At 49.7% G+C, this 21331-nt stretch overlaps 5 protein-coding genes across 5 annotated transcripts; 4 read left to right on the top strand and 1 right to left on the bottom strand.

Moving 5' to 3' along the window:
* Positions 1–45: 45 nt before the first annotated feature.
* On the top strand, positions 46–7566 carry N7455_006960 (type I polyketide synthase; the record flags this gene model as incomplete). The annotated part of the gene is made up of 8 exons (XM_040953498.2): positions 46–255; positions 315–459; positions 521–789; positions 847–1209; positions 1274–2201; positions 2280–6622; positions 6679–7348; positions 7415–7566. 8 exons carry the CDS (start codon positions 46–48, stop codon positions 7564–7566), a joined length of 7080 nt encoding a protein of 2359 aa, XP_040816069.2.
* Positions 7567–8925: 1359 nt separating this feature from the next.
* N7455_006959 (uncharacterized protein) lies at positions 8926–10632 on the top strand (the record flags this gene model as incomplete). Its single annotated transcript, XM_040953539.2, has 1 exon — positions 8926–10632. One exon carries the CDS (start codon positions 8926–8928, stop codon positions 10630–10632), a length of 1707 nt encoding a protein of 568 aa, XP_040815986.2.
* A 642-nt stretch (positions 10633–11274) lies between these two features.
* Positions 11275–12396, top strand: N7455_006958 (uncharacterized protein; the record flags this gene model as incomplete). Its single annotated transcript, XM_040953695.2, has 1 exon — positions 11275–12396. The coding sequence occupies one exon, from the start codon at positions 11275–11277 to the stop codon at positions 12394–12396; it is 1122 nt and encodes a 373-aa protein (XP_040816092.2).
* A 619-nt stretch (positions 12397–13015) lies between these two features.
* N7455_006957 (uncharacterized protein) lies at positions 13016–18766 on the bottom strand (the record flags this gene model as incomplete). Its single annotated transcript, XM_040953652.2, has 2 exons — positions 13016–18364; positions 18413–18766. 2 exons carry the CDS (start codon positions 18764–18766, stop codon positions 13016–13018), a joined length of 5703 nt encoding a protein of 1900 aa, XP_040815942.2.
* Positions 18767–19735: 969 nt separating this feature from the next.
* Positions 19736–21162, top strand: N7455_006956 (GNAT family N-acetyltransferase; the record flags this gene model as incomplete). The annotated part of the gene is made up of 2 exons (XM_040953708.2): positions 19736–20746; positions 20800–21162. Exons 1-2 carry the CDS (start codon positions 19781–19783, stop codon positions 21160–21162), a joined length of 1329 nt encoding a protein of 442 aa, XP_040815883.2. The 5' UTR covers positions 19736–19780.
* Positions 21163–21331: the final 169 nt, after the last annotated feature.

Genomic DNA, 21331 nt, shown 5'->3' with positions numbered 1-21331 from the left:
CGTGATCTTATCCAAACCTGCCCTCAACCATTCCATACCCACAAGATGCCTGGCCGACCAACGACTACTTCTGCCCCTCCAGATATGGAGGGAATTGCTGTGATTGGAATGGGGTGTCGCTTTTCTGGAGGAGCGACATCTGTTGAGAACTTCTGGCAGATGCTATGCGATGGACGTACTGGACATGGGACGGTTCCTACGAGCCGATATGAAGCTTCGGCCTGGCATCATCCCAGTCATGAACGCAAAGGAGCGGTATGAATACCCCAATTAGAAGTTGGTTTATTATTCTAACATCAAGGTCATGGGATTAGATCAATCATGATAGTGGATTTTTCTTGCAGGAAGATCCATCACGATTTGATGCTCCTTTTTTCTCTATCACAGCCAAGGAGGCGGCGGGCATGGATCCAGCACAGCGTTTGTTGCTTGAAGTCGCATATGAGACCTTCGAAAACGGTAAGAGAAGCGAGATTCAAAAACTGATGGAAAACCAGTCCAGCTAAAATGGGCGGAATAGGCGGAATACCAATAGACACACTTCCAGGGAGTAACACAGCAGTATACTCCGGCTCAATGACCAATGATTATGAGCTATTGTCGACAAGAGATATCTATGATATGCCTCACAACTCAGCTACTGGCAACGGAAGGACTATGTTGGCTAATCGTTTGTCGTGGTTCTTTGATCTCCAAGGCCCCAGTATCATGATGGACACTGCGTGCTCCTCGAGTTTGACTGCGGTTCATCTAGCAGCCCAATCCTTGCGATCTGGCGAATGTGGAATGGTGAGTACTGCAACCCGTATATTTGTTTATAGCACGGACTAAACATGCTTGTGGCAGGCCCTGGTAACTGGAGCTAGTCTCATCTTGCACCCTAATTTCACACAAAGACTCTCCTACATGCACATGATGAGTGCAGATGGAATAAGTCATTCATTTGATGAGTCTGCAAATGGATATGGCCGGGGAGAGGGCATCGGTGCTGTGCTTTTGAAGCCCCTCAGCGCCGCATTGGCTGATGGAGATAATATTCGAGCCATCATCCGCGGTACAGGGATTAATCAGGATGGTCGTACTCCTGGAATCACTCTTCCCAGTCCAACGTCTCAAGCGAACTTGATTCGTTCGGTTTACGAACGCCATGGTATCTCAATGAGAGACACTTCTTACTTTGAAGCCCATGGAACTGGAACTCCAGTCGGGGTAAGCAAAAAGGCTCTATTGATTGCTATTCGAGCACTCGATGTATTAACTTGATGATGAATAGGATCCCATAGAGCTGTCTGCTGTCGGAATGACTTTGGGTCAGGCACGAACGCCAACCGATGAGCCGATATACGTAGGCTCAGTGAAGACAAATTTTGGTCACACCGAAGGAGCCGCAGGAGTGGCTAGTTTGATCAAAGTCGTTCTGTGTTTAGAAAAGGGCACATTGGTGCCAAATGCCGGGTTCAAAAACATCAATCCCAAGATCCGGCTCGACGATTGGCGTTTACGCCTGAGCGACAAAACGATGCCTTGGCCGGAACATCTTCCACAGCGGGCTAGTATCAACTCATTTGGATTCGGTGGATCAAATGCTCATTTAATTCTTGAAAGCACCAAAGAAGCCTTCCAGGGGAATGCTGAAGACAGGGAGCCGGCCCCTCATGTGGTGGTGTTTTCTACATTTGACCAAGCGGGTATCGAACGAGCTGGCCAAAATTGGAGCACATTCCTTCAACGTCAGCAAAAGGACGAGCAGGAGATTCCACTCAAAGACCTAGCTCATACAATGCTGACACGCCGATCGCAGTTGGGATTCCGCAGCTTCGCGGTTGCCAACTCACAAGGCCAGCTCCAGAGCATTTTAGAGAAGGGACTCCCTAAATTTGCTCGAGCTAGCCGCAAAGCTCAAACAAGACTTGCCTTTGTGTTCACAGGTCAGGGTGGCCAGTGGGCTGGAATGGGCCGGGAGCTCTTGAGGATTTCCACTTTCAGGGAAAGCATAGCACGATCGCAAGACATCCTTTCGGCACTAGGATGTCCCTTTGATATGGTAGATGAAATAAAGGCGGATGCAAAAGACAGTCAAATTAACAGACCCGATCGCAGTCAGCCTATCACCTGCGCCTTGCAGATTGCATTGGTTGATCTTTTGGCTAGTTGGTCGGTTTATCCAAACGCAGTTGTTGGTCACTCTAGCGGTGAAATTGGTATGAACATCTCCCATTCTTCCCTGTTAAAACAGGCATCCCATGGTGAATAATCGCTGACTTATTTGTAACACATAGCCGCTGGATATGCTGCTGGATATCTCTCCCACGAAGATGCCTTGCGAGTCGCATGGTTCCGTGGTTTCTTTTCCCAGCAGATAGCCCAGAGCGACAGACGAGGAGGTATGCTTGCTACTGGTATTTCTGCAGCCGATGCACAGAAGTACCTCGAAGAGCTTCCCCCACGCTCAGTTGTGGTTGCCTGCGTCAATAGTCCTGCCAGCACAACCCTTTCGGGTGACGTGGACTTCATTGATCAGCTTGAAGCAAGATTACAACAGGACGGCCACTTTGCCCGGAAGTTGCGCATTGATACAGCTTATCATTCCCCTCACATGGAGGACCTCGTTGAAGTGGTTGGTAATGCCATCAATTGCATCAAGCCGGAAGATCGCTATAGTGGATCAATCCCCATGCTTTCATCCGTCACAAAAGAGCGTGTCTATCCCGCCGAGCTTGGTGGAGCATACTGGGTGCGTAACATGGTCAGCTCAGTTGAGTTTACTGCTGCAGTGTCGCAGCTCGCAAACCTGAGCGAGTCTATCAAATCTCGCCGCCGGCCGGTTCCAATCAAATGGACTGCACTGGTTGAGATCGGCCCACACGCCGTTTTGAAAGGACCTGTCAATCAAATTCTGAAGTCTGTCAATGCAAATATGGCATCACTGCCTTACCATTCACTGGTTTCGCGGAACCAGCATGCTTTGCGAACAGCATTGGAAGTTGCTGGGTCTCTTTGGAGCACAGGACATACAGTAGACCTTGCTGCGGTCAACAGCAGTGTCGATACTACAAGCCCGACAATGATTGCCGATTTGCCTTCTTATCCTTGGAATCACCAAACGTCCTTCTGGCATGAGCCAGTAGAGACGGCGCAATTGAGACAACGCAAGCATCCCCGTCATGATATTCTGGGAGCCGCCGTGGATTATCAAAACGCTTTGGAGCCACGATGGAGAAATTTCCTGCGACTCTCAGAGAATCCATGGATGGCCGATCATGTTGTCGCTGGATCGATTGTATTCCCAGCCGCGGGCATGTTAGTGATGGCTACCGAGGCAGCGCGGCAACTTGCCGATGACCATACCAATATCAAGGGGATAGAGTTCCAGGACCTTCACTTCATGCGAGGAGTGGTTATTCCAGACGAAGAGCGAGGCTTGGAAACTCTCCTTCAGGTATCGCCTCATCCAGGGATGCCGGGTTGGTATCAATTCGGAATTTTCTCACTTCCCCCCGGGGGTTCTTGGATTCAACACGCGAAGGGTGCATTCATTACGCGATACGAGAACCGAGACGACGATGAGCATAACTCAAACTGGGAAGCAGCATTGGAACGCATCAAGAATACCCAGACAGTCGCACAAATGGCCGATGTTAGGCAAGCACGTGAATGGTTGTCTCAAACAGGAGGACTCAGCGTAGGACCGGCCTTCCAGACAATCACTGGCGTTTCCTTTTGCGATTCAGAGCCTCGTCTCTGGCTATCCGGAGTGGTCACAGACACAAAACAAGCAATGCCCTTCGAAAAGGAATCATCTAGTTTCATCCATCCGACAACTCTTGATTGCCTCTTCCAGTCCGCCCTTTTGTCCTGCTCCGATGCACTCTCCAGCAACGACGCGAATATCCCTATCGGAGTGGACAATATCTACATTTCCAATGCGTTCCAACCGCAGCCAGGTGAGCCATTTGTTGTTCACACAGAGACTAAGTGGAGAAACGGAAAATCGCGATCCCACTGTATTGCGTCGGACCCCTCGTGGTCACAGCCCTGGATCACATTTGAAGGTGTTCATCTCGGTCGCCTTCCCTTCAACCCCAATTCTCAAAGGCAAGAGGAAGCATCCTCGGAGAGCCGATATTCGTCGATTGTTTGGGAGGAACATTTGGAGTCGCCCCTTGTCACCAGCCAAATCCATGGTGGAAACAAGAAAATGGCCGTGCAGGCCAGCAGTCTCCAGCTAACAGATTGGATCAAGCGACTGTGTCATACAAACGGGGATGCCAAGGCACTGGTCACTACTTCGCAGGCATCAAGCTCTTGGATTGAAAACCTCCAAGAGTTAATACCAAGCGCCGGAAAGCGACCTTGTCTGGGAAAGGTCACTATCGCTTCATGTGGCCCCGATGATCAGGTGGAAGGCACCACTCCTGCAGAGAACAGCCTGCTAGGTACTCGCCTGATACCCCTCGCTACGCTCGACGAACTTCCATCTTCGTCGCTTGCTCAGGAGAAATATGATTTGGTCGTGATCGATGAGCCTAGGCTGTGGGAGGACAAAATTACTCAAGTTATTCTGTCGTGCCTGCCCACCATCCTTGAACACGGAGGTTTGGCAGCAATTCGCGTGTCAGATACCGATCTGGACTCAGCAGCAGAGAAGCTAAAGCAATTTGACGGCCTCGAAATTCACAGCACGACCGAAGATCGCAAGTTTATCATCGCGCGCCGCACGCCAGTCTCATGGACAACAGACTCTGAAATCTATGTATTGAGTCCAGCAGACAATTCCAACTCCTTCCCCGTTTTTGAGCACCTGGAGAAGATCTTTGCCACCCATAACGTTCGCCTAGTGCCTATTGGATTGGATCAGGTAGCTACACTAGCCGGGAAGACTGTGATTTCATTGCTTGACTTGGCGAGTCCTTGGGTATCCGGCTGGACAAAAGGTGATCTGGAACGTCTCCAAGAGCTAATCCGAGTTCAATACGTTCTTTGGGTGTCACCTTCCTGGAGCCAAGGGGCTGTTGAAAACATTGGCTCCGGCGCCACAGGCGGCCTTTTGCGAACACTTCGCAATGAGCAGTGGAATACAACCATCCCACACCTATTGGTGGATGTGGAAGATTTGGAGGACAAATTCGGACTCGCTTGTGGCATTCTTCAAGTAATGCAGCTCACAACGCAGGAAAATTCCCGCCGGCCAGACTTGGAGTATCGCCTGGCAAACGGGCGACTCCTAGTTCCACGAATCCTCGAGACCCCAGCAGTGGATGAGGCCATGCACACTCTTGTGAACGGCCCCAGGCCCGTACTATCGGAGCTAACACTTGATACAAGGCCCCTTGAGTTGAAATTCCAGGACGCAGACAATGCTCGCTGGGAGGAGCAACAACTTCTCGAAGACCAACTTCGGTCAGACCACACTGAGATCAAGGTTGAAATGGCGACAATCTTTGATTTGCACGGGGATCAGGGGAAGACACCAGAGACAGCTCTTCCAATGTTCGAAATTGTTGGAAAGGTAACTCGTATCGGATCTGGTGTGCACGACTCTGCCGTTGGCGATAAAGTGTTAACGCTGGCATCGGTGAATTCGGGACTCTTGACAACAATGCGGGTCTTGGAAAGTGACACTATCAGAATTCCTGCAAACACTGACCCAACAAAGGCGATATCAACTCCCCTCGCATACCTCAACGCTTATCAAATTCTTACCCAAGTCGGTCGCCTCAACTCAAGTTCCTCGGTGCTTTTGGTTGGGTCTATCAGTCAAACTCTCCAGGCCATGATAGATTATGCCCTTGCCATGAACATGCAAGTCATCGTGGCAACGGATTCTTCAGATACCACCGATAGCCTTCGCTCTCGCTACCCGGTATTGGCGGATCGAATTCTAGGTGTTCACGGTAGCCTGGAGACTAGCGTGTCCAGGCTGACCAATGGATGTGGAGTTGACGCTAGCATTTGCTTCCTGGGCGGGTATCCGGGTCGGAATGCTGCTAGGTGTCTGGTCCAAGGTGGACAGTACATTAATCTGTCTAGCGAGATGAAGTTGAGTGCTCTTCCAGAGAGCTTTATCGACAGTGGCTGCACGTTCTCTTCGCCGCGACTGCAGAAAGCATTCTCAGAGAAGCCCGGCAATCTCCATGCTTCAGTTCGCCATGTGATTGACTTCATGAAGCAGCATCGGATGTTGGACCGTGTGGAACCTTACTCCATGTTCCCTGTTTCTGATCTCCAGGGAGCTTTGAAACACTGCAAAGCGACCAGCACCCGAGCTATTGTGGACCTTCAGGCTCCTGGAAAGGTCCCCGTTGTACTCCCACTGCCAGATCTTACTGGCCTGCCAGAAGGAGGCACATATATCCTAGCAGGTGGATTGGGTAATCTAGGCCTTGCGCTTGCTGATACCTTAGTGCAGTCTGGGGCCCGCCATTTGGTTTTCCTTGGAAGATCTGGCGGGACACAGCCTAGTCAGCAGCTAGCCCTTGATCTCCTTCGCGAGCGCGGGTGTAGCATAGATGTACTACGCTGTGATATCTCCCAACAGGGAGACATTGACCACCTGTCGTACAAGATTCGCAGCAAGAACTGGACCGTCGCAGGCGTGATTCAGTGTACAACAGTTCTGAAGGTGATTTACCCTCTTTTTTCTTTCCTATTAACACTATCTAATTCCTATATTCCCAGGACGCAATGTTCGAGAACATGACTTTTGATGATTGGACCCAATCCACACAGTCCAAGATCCGCGGAACGTTGAACTTACACCATCTGTTTTCGGAGAAGGAAGGCTTGACTTTCTTTGTGGCACTATCTTCCGTGGCTAGTGTCATTGGTAATATGGGACAGGCTAACTATTCTGCGGGCAATGGCTTCATTGATGCTCTCATGGAATGGCGACGCAGTCGTGGTCTCCCAGGTCATTCTATCAATATCGGCCTCGTGCCAGATGCCAGCGGACTCAGTGACATTTCTGAAGACCAAGAGCAACGCCGCCGTCGATACAAGCATCTTGAGGGTACAGAAATCATGACCCATGAGCTCCAGACCTTGCTTCGAGTGATCATCAACAGCAAACTTTCTCTTCCCTCTCAGATTATCGCTGGCATGACCGACTCCCTGTCTCGCAGCAATGGCTCCACAGGCTGGGTTCTCGATCGAAAGTTTGATCACCGGCTTTGTCTCGCTGTTGAGAATACTGAGGATTCTATTCAGACCAGTACCTTACTTAAGGAGTCTGATTCTATCGATGCTGCAACTGAGATTGTCATTAGCGCTCTGAGTGAATATCTAGCAGATGCGATGGCTACAACCGCTGACGCTATCGACTCAGATCTCCCATTGTCTGCGTTGGGTGGTACGTTTTGTTCCCGGATAATATTTCCGCACTCTGATCTTGCATTTGACTAACACTGGCCTCTAGTTGATTCTCTCAAAGCTACAGCCGTCCAAAACTGGGTCTCTCGCGAACTGGGGGCAGAATTGTCCTCTTTCGAATTTCTTGGCTCGCAACCGACCAAGGCATTAGCAAGGAAAATTGCCTCTACTAGTTCATTTGTCTCAGTGCCAAGCTGAAGAGAGCTGAAGAACTGTCCGATGATCCATACTGAGTATGGATTAGGTTAAGGACAACCATTTCCTCATCATGTTTCTTGCTTTTTAGCGTTTCTCAATTTTGGCTGGTTCAATATTTCAATAGTTCAATAGTTCAAATAACCAGTATGTGTTTTTTATTTACAATACCGTGTTTTGCATACGAAATATATGAAATCTTCGAAATTTGCCAAGACTTGCCGTGTTGAGAGCCCGTGCCGCCAGTGGGTCCCGAGTCCCGTCATCAAACTCACATGCTCAGGGGATAATCCGACCGTTTATCCTTGGAGCAACCTCGCATATTGCATGGCGGATAGCCCCGCTGTGCAGATTACAGGATCATTGCAATATGCAATAGCCGGGGTGAGAGACGCTATTTCAATGTAGTGAAGGGGACCAAGCGTGAACAACTTCAACTTCGTCCATGGCTCCACTAATGACAGTCCATAGTCTTAACACATCGGGAACTGGATCGACACTTCCCGATCATGTTGATCAACAGAAACACCGGATTTTTGGAATTCTGTGGAGCGGGTTAGGGTGGGGGCATCTGTTCTGCACTCCCACACTCGAATAGGAATGATAGCAAGGAACGTGGACTCCGTACGGAGGACACGTTGCCCTGTTAACAAACCTGCGTTTGCTGCACGGCCTCCCTTGCTTTGGCAGGGGTGGTATAATAAGTGCATGCTGATTGTGAAGCAAGGCGATAGCCCCGCTTGTCGACTATGTAGCTTTTATGGGTTCCACCACACATCCCGATTCTTTAAATGTCCATTGTGCTTTCTCTAGTCCCACAGATCTCAATTTTAGGTTCTGTGCCAGCTAGAAGGAAAACCCCACCACTATTATGTATAAATATACGAGCTTTCGGTGTTCGGGTTGTGTCGGGATTTACCAAGGTGGGTGTCTATCCAGTTACATCGACCGAGGTACTCCGAATTTGGTCAAATTTCAAACAACGCTAAATGGGAAGGCTTCGAAGCAAGCTGTACTGAGGGGTAGAGTGTGGATCTTGGGCTGGACCGTCCACGTTCCCACCTAGTGTAAGCAAGGCAAGCCACTATCGACATATTACTCCATACTTTGTACTCCATCTGTCTGTACAACATAGGGTATCTCCACAACGTGGAGCCTTCTCGCGGATCCATTACTTTGGTTCTATGGCCGGGAACTGAAGGATTCCGTGGGTGACTTTCATAGGAAAATCCTCTATGCACTAAAATTGTGTAAGGCGTCTTTTAGTCTTCCACACGGGAAAAAAAAATGCAATAAAACACTCTGCTGCCGTATCGAATTTCTTTCCTCCCTTCTTCCTCTTCCGTCTTTTTACTTCCAGCTATGGAGGACCCTGAAAAGAACGATCTATGCATGCCGACACCCCCGGCCAAGGCCATTGTCGTAGATCATGACAAGGCCATTGTTCCAGATCCTGAACAGGGCATTGCTGTAGATCATGACATGGCCATTGATCCAAATTCTGAACAAATCATTATCATAGATGATGACCTGGCCATTGATCCAAATCCTGAAGAAATCATTATCATAGATGATGACCTGGCCATCGATCCAGATCCTGAAAAGGTCACTGGTAACTACTCTTCTAAGGAGGCTTCATCCAATGGCAACGAGTCCCCTGGTGTCATTGATCTGGAGGCTCAGCCCACAGAGCCCCGACGAAAGCGGTTTGCGCACTTCAGATATGTCTTGTTCACTGTTTATCGGCGGCTTTTCACTGTCGTATTTTGCGCAAATCTCGCAGTTTTTCTCTATATTATGATCTCCGATCGTCAGCTTCTGGCACTCGTGAATGCGACAGCTGTAAACTTGGTCGCATGCGGTCTCGCTCGACACCCAATGATGGTCAATGCTATCTACAGAGTGGTATGCTCGATTCCTCGAAGTGCACCCCTGTCTTTGCGCCGCAGATGCGCTAAGGCAGCCCACTACGGTGGTGTTCACAGTGGCTGTGGTACTGCATCTTTGGTGTGGTATATTGGATTTGTTGCCTTGCTGTCACAGATCTATTGGACAAATTCTCCCATCAGCACAAAGACAGATGCCGAGTTCTCACCCGCGCCGATCGCCGTCGCCTACATCATTCTTGTGCTGCTTTTCGTGATGGTAGTCGTCGCATATCCCACCTTCCGCAGGAGAATGCATGATTACTTTGAGCTCACCCACCGATTCACCTCATGGCTGATTCTGGCTCTTTTCGTGGCCCTGGTCATGATATTTGCTCATGAATCAAGCGGGGCTGAGCAAGTAACCCTTGGTCACTTCCTCATCACTCTACCTGCATTTTGGCTGTTGATCGCGGCTATCGTCGCCGTGGCCCACCCATGGCTACTATTGCGGAGGGTTCCAGTAAGGGCCGAGCCACTGTCTTCGCACGCTGTACGACTATCCTTCGATTTCAAGCCGATCGAGTTCGCCAAGGGTGTTCAAGTCTCAAAGCACCCTCTACGCGACTGGCACAGTTTTGCCGGATTTCCAGACCCCATTCCAGATATTGAGAAGCCAGTTGCCAGAAAAGCACGTGGCAAGAAGCCATTTGTCAAGGGCCACGGACATAAGAGGAGCTGGTCTATCGTGGTGTCAAAGGCAGGGGACTGGACTGCCGATACCATCCGTGAACCGCCAACTCACCTCTGGAAGCGCGGGTCGCTGATGCGCGGCGTCGGATACGGTCTGCGTGTTTTCGATCGCATTATCATAGTCACCACGGGCTCCGGTATAGGACCCTGTCTCGGATTCCTAGGCGACAAGAACCGGCCCTTGATCAAGGTCATTTGGCAGACACGTAACCCGGTGCAAACTTATGGCCAAGATGTCATTGATCTTGTCCATACGATGGGCCCAGATCCGATTATCTTCGATACCAGTCGTGACGGCCGTGTTGACATGCTTCCTGTCGTGCGTCAGCAAGTGAAGGAATTCAAAGCGGAGGCAGTATTTGTGATCAGCAACCCCAAGATGACTCAAGATATTGTTTACGAGTTTGAATCCCAAGGGATTCCAGCCTACGGGCCAATCTTCGATTCATGATTCATGAAACATGATATGTTTTCCCTTTTTGTTTTATTCTGAGCCAGTTACGACATATGATATGACCTACATTTCGGTTTTTAATGTGAGCTATATATTAGCCTTTTGTCTCCTTGTTTATATTAGTCAATTTCGACAATGAAAAAGTTTTATACAATTTATTAAATATCAGTTTGTTCATTATAAATTGTAGCATAGGTAGTAGCTAGTCCCTTACAAAGTAGAATTTTGGCTACGAATCTAGTGTTTAACATACTAGCGAGGAATTTAGTGGCTTTGAAGCTGAGCTTGAAGTCATAGAAGGTGAGGAAGGGCAAGAAGTAAGAAATCACTAAGAGATCTCGAAGTTGGTCGCATCAATAACAGATGCATTCCAAGTCTCAATCCAGCGCAGATGGAAGTCCGTATTTATTTTTTGCTCTCTTCTTTTTTTTCACTTCTGAAGTTGATACTTTTCTTTTTATTTGAGTCTTTATTTTTCAGCAGGGTTTACGTTAGCAAGGCATTGCGGCTCAACTATGAGACATTTCTAGGCTCCCATGGGCTAACCCACTTCTAGCGGGGTTTCTCTGACTTGTGCCTTAGGTGTATATATAAAGTGGTAGGTATGCTGTTTTACGTGTCCATAACTCTACTCACAACATGCATTCGAGTCGACTATTAAAAAGGCGCCGTGTACAGGGATTGGAAACACTCCAGGACCTTGTCCCATCTCTTCCTGCCGCCCCATTGACATCCCCTCTATTTACCGTCTTTCCCGCTGAGATCCGCAATCGCATTTATACATTTGTCCTTGAATCCGAGGATATTCTCACAGACGACAGTTCTCGCGCCCTCTATAAGCAAAATGCTTTCTATTACCGGCCCGGGTACAAGCAACCCAAGCGCATCCAGACTGCGCTCCTCCAGGCATGCCAACAAATCTACGCCGAGGCGTCCCTCCTCCCACCAGCAGTAAATGAGCATACTTTCTGGTTCTATCGACCTCCGCCACATGTCAATGATGCCTCGTCTCCGCTGAATTATTTTCGCAAGATGACCCCCAAACAGCGGGCTCAGGTGCAGCATCTACACCTGTTCACCCAGCAATATTTCTTAGAGGACAATCATTGGTCCCGGATATGGGAAGGGCTAAAAATAGGCAACGACGGGCGCAGTTTGCGAGGGGAGTGCAGGATCGCACCGAAGAAGATGACTATCACGTTTCGCCACACGGACTGGTGGTACTGGGAGAACGATGACCCCCTAGGCATCGATCCATTCCGGCCCGGGAGAACCCGCGCAGCTGATATGGGAAAGGCTGTTTGCCCGCACGCCGCAGCTCGATCATGGGGAAATCAATTTAGCTCTATCCCCTGTCTTGAGGAGCTAGTCATCGAGTTTGAGACGGTCATGCGGAAAAGGGACCAGCTAGATGCCATCCTACAGCAAGCTCTCCGGTGCAAGTTTCCCATGGAGGCTGATAAGAACTTGTATCTGGTCGCTGACCCCAACTCGAGGAGCGCATATACATGGGCTGGGGCGAAAGAGGTGGACTTGAAAATACAGAGACCGGCGTGGCCGGTCTATCCCGAGACTGGGTCAGAATCTCAATCTGCCCAGGAGCCGGCTCCTGTGGCCCCGGCTTTGGTACCATTTGATCCTCAATCCGACTTGGGCACCGGTAGCGATGTTAATCTTGGGAATCACTCCCAATCTGATGCAAATACTGAGAAGTTCTATGTGGTCTTCTTGACTTGGAGGAAGCAGCGAGTCCAGGAGTAGGGCACTTGTCTCAGCCTCATCACCCATTATCCAGATCCAATATTCACAGAATCTGTCTTAACTTTCTTTCTTTCTGCACGTCAAACGGGGTTGTTTTTATCTTTATCTTGCACCTGTGCAATGGATGAATCTTTGATGGATACACTTCTGACACTTAAATACGAGTCCTGGAGGAATCCAAGATTGACACATTGTAGGATAGTTCCTAAGAGTTTCCGTCTTTGCTCCCTATGTAGTAGATTGCTTCACCTATGACCTTTTACTTATATATCTTGTCCTTTGGATTTTATAACCAACATGATTGTTCTTAAAATCGATTGGGACTTTTTTGGTCAATTGGAATAAAAATATATATTTCGAACCTATATCGACTATTCGCAAGGCTACAACTCTACAATATTTGTCAAAATCAAGTTGTTCATAATCAAAACAATTACATTTTATATACCTCTAACAGGAGGTGGTTGGACATTCACCCAATTAGTGCAGTCATTGGATTAGACCGAGCATACTGCGTTCCTTTAGTGAAGCATTACATTTTCCCAACTGAATCAAGCTCAAATTTAATAATTAACTGACATAAAGAGAAGAACGGAGCAAGTAGAAAGAACCACCTCATTTACAAGATCCTGGAATGGACCTGATTCACCAACTGTCCAACAGTGTCGATCATCTCATCCAGCAAAGACACAGCAAAGTCCGACCATGACTCGACAGTGACAACTTCAATACATAGAGTATCCCCCTTCGGGAATGCCTGTACCTTGATCTCCCGCAATGGCTCGAAATGCGGGTAGATGGTCTGCATACGGCTACTGGCCGCCATGAAAGAGAGACCCTCAACGTGCTCAACGTCTTGGTGCACAACAGAATCAAACCAGTCAACAGTATCCGGCCAGTCGGTGCAGTCCTTGATAATTTCTTTAAGACCGATTCCTTCGAATTGCGCGCTCTGGAGATGTTGTCGCTGAACAAACCGCAAAAGATCCATGGCATTCCATTCATCTCCAAACTTCACCCGCACTGGTACATACTGCCACGATGGTCCAACAATTGCATCAGCGTTGGGGAGGTCGATGTTGCGGCCACTTACCACCTCGCCAAAAGTGACATCATCAAGGGATAGGCGTCGGGCAAGACACAGCGCCCAAGCCGCTGTAGGGAGGGTTGCGACTGTAATTTCCCGTGGTCGCGCGGCTATATTGACATCCTTGGAGATGGCAAAATGAGCTGCAGACAAGACAGGGATATCGGGCTGGATCCGCGTCATAGACGACCCTCGAAGGAGATCACGCCAGTACGGAATGCTGACTGGCAGATTAGTGCGAGTCACGTGGCTGACATACGACGAGAATGGCAAACTCTTCGGCACCGGTCGTCCCTCGTACAGTGCCGATAGCTGCTGCAATAAGATCGGAAGACAGATCTCATCGTATTGGGCATGGGAGATGCGCATGATCAGGCTGCTGGGCCCGTCGACATGCCGAACGAAGAGGAATTTCAAAAATGATGATCCAAGCGGAATGCGGGACTGAACATCCACATCGCAGAGTTTCTGGCTGAATGCTTCCACGTCACTTTCAATCTCATATTCAATTATCGGGCAGAGAAGGTCCTTGACAACCACTCCCAATGAGACCCCCTCATGCTCCACGAACACAGTTCGAAGGATCTCATTCCGAGAGACAAGTTCCTGGCAACTTTGGAACAGTCGAGTGTGGTCCACCACGGTATCCATGTAGAACAGTTCGTATCGCATAGAATACCGAGGTAGCTGGACAGTTCCCTGAACCGCAATTTCCTGAAGTGGGCGACTGGGATAGGCATCCACGATCTTCCACTCAGGCTGAGCAAGCAATGGTGTCATCTTGTTGATGAACGCATCTACATTGGTCACATCGAGTGAGCTGAATGACGCGTAATCTTGAGATGTAATGACTGATGGTTGAGCTTCCACTGCGTGTGCGGCCATGTCAAACAGAGACCGGTGATCGAAGATTGTGGTTACAGTGAGCTGCAGGCCATCCATACGAGCCTCCGAGACCAACTTCATAGCACGAATGGAGTCACCACCCAAATCGAAGAAGCTATCATCCAAAAGGATATCTTCGCAGGGAATATCCAAGACCTGGCTCCAGACCCGTTGGAGCTTTTGCTGCGCGGCCGTTGTGATTGCTGCACAGCCATCGAGGTTTTTGGTTCGGGGCTTGAGTTGACTGATCTGCGCGTCGCGTGCGCGAATAATAATAATGGAGCCGTTATTGGTATATTTCGCCAGCTGGTTCGTCGTGTACAGCTTCGTCTGGTCCTTGAACCAAGTTGGGTTGGTAATCAAATTTCCGGAAGCCAGTTCACCTTCGCATTCAACGAGCAGCTCACCCACCCCACCAGGTGGCACAAGAGACTCATGGTTATTTGGGTTAACGATCCAACTAGATATGACAGCCGAGTAAAGCTCCTCCGCAGGGAGACTCGCCGGGCCAATCTTGGCCAAACGACATTGTTCTGCAACATCCGTCTCAATCGTGGAATTATAGATGTGCTGGATTCGCTGGGTTGGATCTTCGAGGATCTGCTGCACCAGTCGATCAAACTGTTTGAGTGCTTGCTCCATTTGTGGGACATCGATGGTCTTCGAGTCGAAGCTGGCCATGACAAGGAAACCCTTTGTATCAACGGTGAAGACAAGCATGAGGGCGTATGAATTGAATTTCAACGCTTCACGAGCGGCTTCTGCCTCACTGGTTGGCACAAATGCGGTGGCTGGTTCTTCTTTCAAAGAGGATACACTTTCCTCGACTGTTGGATGAATTACAATACCTGTGCGCAGCTCACACGCCTCTCGAGCATCGGCATTCAAACGTCGAATGTGCTGCAGACCCATGTGTTCGTGAGGAATGCGATCTACCGTTTGATCATGAATCTGCTGAAGGTAGCTTGATGCTCGAGCCTTGCGATCGATACAAACTCGAACCGGGACGGTGGTGATCATCGGGCCCTCGATTTCCTCGACCGCTGCCACGGGAGCTGTGCGACCGGTCATAGTCTCCCCGAACACGATGTCATCAGAGGATGTGTAATGCGCTGCTAAAAGACCCCAAGCACCTCGGATAGCGGTTGCAATGCTCGTTGTGGAGCTCGACGAAGCCCGGGGCAGCTTGACGTAATGTTCCAGGAGTGAATCAGCACGAGCTTGGTACCCAGTGTATGGAATGAGAGGGAATTGTAGCGATGTAGCGCCATCTAGTTGAGTTGCCCAATATCTCTCCGTGGAGGCTCGATCGGTGTCACCAAGCCACCTGATAAAGTTCTTGAACGGTGCTGGGCTGCCGATACTCTCGCCACGATATGCGCGATTCACTCGGTCAACTATCAATGGCATTGACCAGCCATCATAAAGTGCATGGTGGATGCTCAGGACGATGGAGATTCTGCTAGTTGTCTCATCGTTCACAATAGCGAAACGAGCAAGCTCAGTTCCCAGGGACATCCCCTTGAGTGTATCGATACTCAGATACTCTGTCAAGTTGGAACTGGTGAGCCATGGAGTGTTGGCCCGTACAACGAGTTGCATCAAGCCCCGGCGTGGAACTTGGACAATTCTTGTTCGTAGGATCGCAGACTCTGTTGACACACGCTCAAAAGCAGACTGTAGTCGTTGTGCGGTTTGAATATCCTGAAGCTCAATGACTCTCTGCGCGACATAAGCATCTGTATACTTCGCGGAGAGAGCCATGAGGGCTTCTTGCAGAGGTGTACAGGGGTACACATCGGCTACCTCGCTAGGATCCAAGTTGCACAACGAAGCCACTTCGACCCGTGCAGCGTCGGCCTCCCAGCTTGCTGGAAGCAGCGAAAATGGAAGAACATCCTGTGGAGCTTTATTCTCAACCTTTTTTACTTTGAGAGCCAGGTGCTCAAGGACGGGTGATTGGAAAATATCAGTGACTTGAACAGCAAGAAGCTGCTCTCGTGCAGCAGCCACTAACTTCATGGCTTTCAGCGAGTCACCCCCGAGGCTGAAGAAGTGGTCATTGACCCCGATCTCTGTCTCATCACCAAACAGCTTCAACCATAGACCGTGAAGCTTGTGCTCCATTTCTGTTCGGGGTGCTATTTTGACAACTGTAGACAATCTAAGCTCTGCAATATGCCGCCTTGTCAAGTCATTCCCGAGAGCACGCAGCTGCTTCCGGTTTGTCTTAAGTGATACCAGAAGTGGCATATGATTGAGTGGTATATATGCGGTGGGGATCATATAACGGGGCAGGTTTGTCGCGAGAGCATCATCAATACCAGCAATCAGCTTTTGGAATAAACTCGAAAATGAGATAATCTCGCTGATTGCACCCGTCTTGTCGCTCTTTTCTTCCGCCACAAAGACAATTAGTGTGGCATCTGATTTCTTCCCTCCGGGAAAGATCACCTCCGCTGCGACACTTGCTCCAGCGGGAAGATAGTTTCGGACGTGGTGCTCAATTTCACCCAGTTCCACGCGCTGCCCACGCAGTTTCACCTGTTGATCGGCACGGCCGATGAAAACAACACTGCCTGAGGCATCAGGGTCGTATCTTACCAGGTCACCCGTCTTGTAGAGACGGCCCTTGCGACCTGGCACATCTCCCCCACCCTCAATCAACCATTCTGGGTCCTCGATGAAAACCTCAGCGGTTTTCTCCGGGTTATTGAGATATCCATCTCCAACCACGGGGCCTTCGACAAGCAGCTCTCCCACCGCGCCGATGGGCATCAGCCGGTTATGATTAGATGGATCTACCACCCATGTCGTGCCACCGACTCCCTGTCCGATACTAGTGTAGGATCGACCAGGGGGGATGTCGTTGTTGATTGTGCAGCCAACAGTGCACTCTGATGGGCCATATGCGATTACGATCTTCGTCTTCTGTCCCCATTCGGCCGCATCGCTAGCAGATATTGCCTCGCCACCGAGGCCAATGACCTCCAGCGAGGGCATGATATCAGGAGCCAAGACACGCGCGACTGATGGTGTCATGTGCGCCATGTTCACACCCAGTTGACGAATGGCACCGCTGAGGTCATTGACTCGCTGGTCTTCTGAGGGCACACAAATGCAGCCTCCGTTGGCCAGAGTGCACAACATGCAATCAACACTAACGTCGAATGCATATGAGGGGAAGTCGAGCACTCGCGAGTGTTCTTTGTATCCTACAGCTGCGGCACGAGGCACTGCACCGCTAGTGTAGCTGGAGTGAGAGATAACCACACCCTTGGGCTTGCCAGTACTACCGGAGGTGAACTGGATGTAAAGGGTTGACGATGATGGGACCACGGGTAAGTCCACAGAGAGTGGTTTTAATTCGTTGTTGTCGACCAGTGGGCCCACAACTATTTGCTTTCCTCCTGGGACAATGCGTGAACCCAGCTCTGCCTGCAACTCCGAGGTCAATATAAAACCAGCCTCGACCTCGCTAGCGATGGTTCTCAGTCGTCCCTCTGGCTGACTGGGATCCATGAGAACTAATGCACCACCGGCCTTCATCACTGCGAGGACACCAACAATTGTCCACATGGACTTTTCAAAGCAGAGCGGAACAGCCTTGCCAATTTGCAGTCCCAGATCAACAAGATGCTTAGCTAGATTGGTTGAGCGCTCTTCTAGCTGTCTATAGGTCATCTCTCCATCCCAAGACACGACTGCTGGACGATCGAGTTGACTTTGAGCCTTTTCACTGATTATATCTTGGATGCAATGATTGATAGTGGGGGGTATTGGCCCGTTCCATTTCCACAACTGTGACAGCTCTCGCTGTCCAATCCGGACGGCCTCCGCAATGGGCTGATCAAGACCACTGGAAATAGAAATAATGAGGTCGGTGAGGATATGAGGCAGGACGATTTCAACGGGTTGCGTGGCTGTCGAGGACCTAGGAGTCCCGCGAACATAAACAACATCATGCGAGATCGTTGCTTCCAAAGCAAATGTCCACTAATCGAGTTAACAACTGATGTCATGCATTGATTTGGATTTACTTACTTTAGTCTCAAGACAGGAATTTCGACACAAGATTGTATCCGAAAATTCGCCGTCAAATTGGCCCCGCCTTCGGATTGCTTCTAAAGCAGATCTCAGCGAGCTGCCTTCTCCCTCAATCACATCCGAGATGAGATATCCCTGGAGACTGCCTTCTTTCACCCAGGAGAAGCCTCCATCCTCACTGTGTACTGTTCCCCGAAAGAGAAGGAGGACCCAAGCGAGAGCGAGAAGTTCCTCGTGCCTTATGTCCGGAAGTATTGGCAGGGTCATACAGTCGGACCAGCCTGCACCATGTGGCTTCTTCAACTCTTCTCCGACCCAAGGGGTCGCACTGGACTCGATATATTCACCCATATTTGGAAAAGAGTAATATCAAGAAAGTGTCTCTAGGGCTTGTCTGGGGACTACGAAGCAACGATCTGATTAAATTATCTGATGCTGATCTTCAGTGATGGACTTGGCATCTTGCGAGAAATCCCGTGCCTGCAGCACATAGAGCCACAACGGACAGAAACCATCCGACCAGATGCCGAGACTTAATTGCCAATATTGCAATGGAGCTGTCGTATACTTGTGAATTAGTACGTTGCATACCAGAGTGGGGTAACTTGAGCCCGTGTATGGTTATAACGCAAATTACCAAATGTACCTTACATACCATACCAAACATACAGAGCCTCCCATGAGCCGCCAAGGGCAGCCAAGGGCTGCCGAGATCTACGCTAGGCACTGCCACCCTGGGCACACCTTGGCACTAAAAACCTATTGCAAACGATCAGAGCTCTAACTAGCAGTCGACGATACAGGCCTTAGGTAATTTCTAAGTTCACTGTCGATGTGGGTTTGTACTTTGTGTCGGTGGGACTTGCCCTCTGCTGACAGTCATATTCCAAAATTTCGAACGTTGTTTGGTGGAACACTGTCACCATTATCATGATCGTCCTTTTCAAAGTTACCCTTTTCGGGAAATCGCAAGTTTCTGCCAGATTGATCAGATGGGCTGCGACATCGGATATCCGTTGATTGATTACGTCGGGAATTTTTGAACCAACCATGGAAACTCTTGTCTCGAGCGTGTATTGGGGGGCTGCATTAGCTTCCCCTTCTTGGTATTAATCTGCGCCAAGCAGCGATACTGAGATACAAGGATGGCCTTTTGTAGCAGCCAAGGACTTAGTTGTCTGAAGCCGATACCTGGTGGACCGCTGCTTCGTGCACATAGACGATGATGATCAATTCCCTACATGGTATACTCGAGAAATCCACGAGCCGGAGTATACCGAGGATAAGGTGGTCAATGCCAATATTGCATATCTGATTACTTATTCCCTCGTGCTCCTCTTCTGAGTTGATAGCATCGTTATCGCCATGTCTTTGAGTTCTCTGCCTTTGGTGCGGCTACCGGAGCCGTACAAGACAACTTATGAATTGCACGTCGTGTCAACCGAGCAGAACCTCCGCAAGTTTCAGCTGCTGAGATCTCCTCGCGGGGATGAGGGCATACCACCCCCGAAGCCTTTGGACCATGCGTTGCTGAGGTTCACAGATTTGGCCCAGCCTGATCCTGCTTCCACACCAGACGAGGGAAACAATTCACCCTGGGCACGCGCACAGAGGAGTCCGGTTACCTATATTACATGGGAAGACTTGGAGACGCCAACGGTGGGCCAGATCTGGAATGTGGTCCATGCCATCGAGACCCTGCGCGGCGAATTCGAGATATTCCGTGGTGTGCTGTCTGGTCATGGGAGTGACATACTTGCATGCGAGCTACAGGGTGTGGGCTTAGCCACCGCGCACCCAGAACCATCTGCTGCTCCAGGAAAACCTATCCCAAGCACCACTGACCACCTTGGACAGCTGGTCTTTTCCCGCAGTAGCTTCTGGCAAGGAGCTGGCTCACCTTTTGGCACCCGCCCAGCATGGGTATCTGACCCTGGGATCTACAGCTATATGCGCAAGCCGTTGAGCAACTACCCTTCCCGACCACGACAACACACAGTCACCACTGGTTTCCCCGAACGTCGAGTACACGCCCTTCACCCCGTCCGGCCACCCAAACCAGCCCCTAGCTCTCGCATCTACAGCCGCTACATTCCACACTTGGACGAATTTTTCTCGGTCTATGCGCTAGACTACACAAATGACGAACACCTGGGGCTGTTCAATAAGTGGCAGAATGACCCTCGAGTCGCTCAGGGGTGGAATGAAACTGGAACTTTGGACCAACATCGTGAATACTTGCGGAAAATCCAGGAGGATCCGCACCAAATCGCTGTACTGGCCAAGTTCAATGACACTTTCTTTTCCTATCATGAGATATACTGGACGAAGGTATGGTTTATATTCCTTCCAAATACCTTGATCGTGGCTGATTGAAATTACAGGAGGACCATCTTGGTGCGTACTACGATGCTGGTGACTGGGACAGGGGCCGTCATTCGTTAGTCGGCGATGAGCGTTTCCGAGGCCCGCACCGCACAATTGCGTGGTGGTCTGGCTTGATGCATTACATCTTCCTGGATGATCCACGTACGGAGTTTGTGACCGGAGAGCCAAAATACTCTAATTTGGCTCCCTTGACCTACGACCACGCTACGGGAATGAACCTGGCCAAGCTAGTCGATTTGCCACACAAACGGTCCGCGCTCATACTTGGTAGCAGGGAGAAGTTTTTCCATGTAGCACCTCTACGATTTGACGGGTCTGATACTCTTGATCGCAACCCTTTCCGCTCATTGAAGTTGTGATAGTTCCAAAATGTGAAATATGATGTGATTTTATTACGCCTATGTTATGCACTTATTAGAGACTTCAAGCGTGTACCTAGATAAATTCGTACATAACCGCGTAAACCTTCACCCACAACCAGCAATGCAGCCAAGTAAATTTTCCGGACAAAGTGAAATCTAATCAGAT

This window comes from Penicillium solitum (genome assembly GCF_028829755.1).
Source record: "Penicillium solitum strain IBT 25940 chromosome Unknown utg000004l_segment0_segment0, whole genome shotgun sequence".
NCBI classification, from domain to species: domain Eukaryota; kingdom Fungi; phylum Ascomycota; class Eurotiomycetes; order Eurotiales; family Aspergillaceae; genus Penicillium; species Penicillium solitum.
The sequence above is the reverse complement of the archived record's forward strand: the minus strand, read 5'-3'. Positions and strand labels throughout refer to the sequence as shown.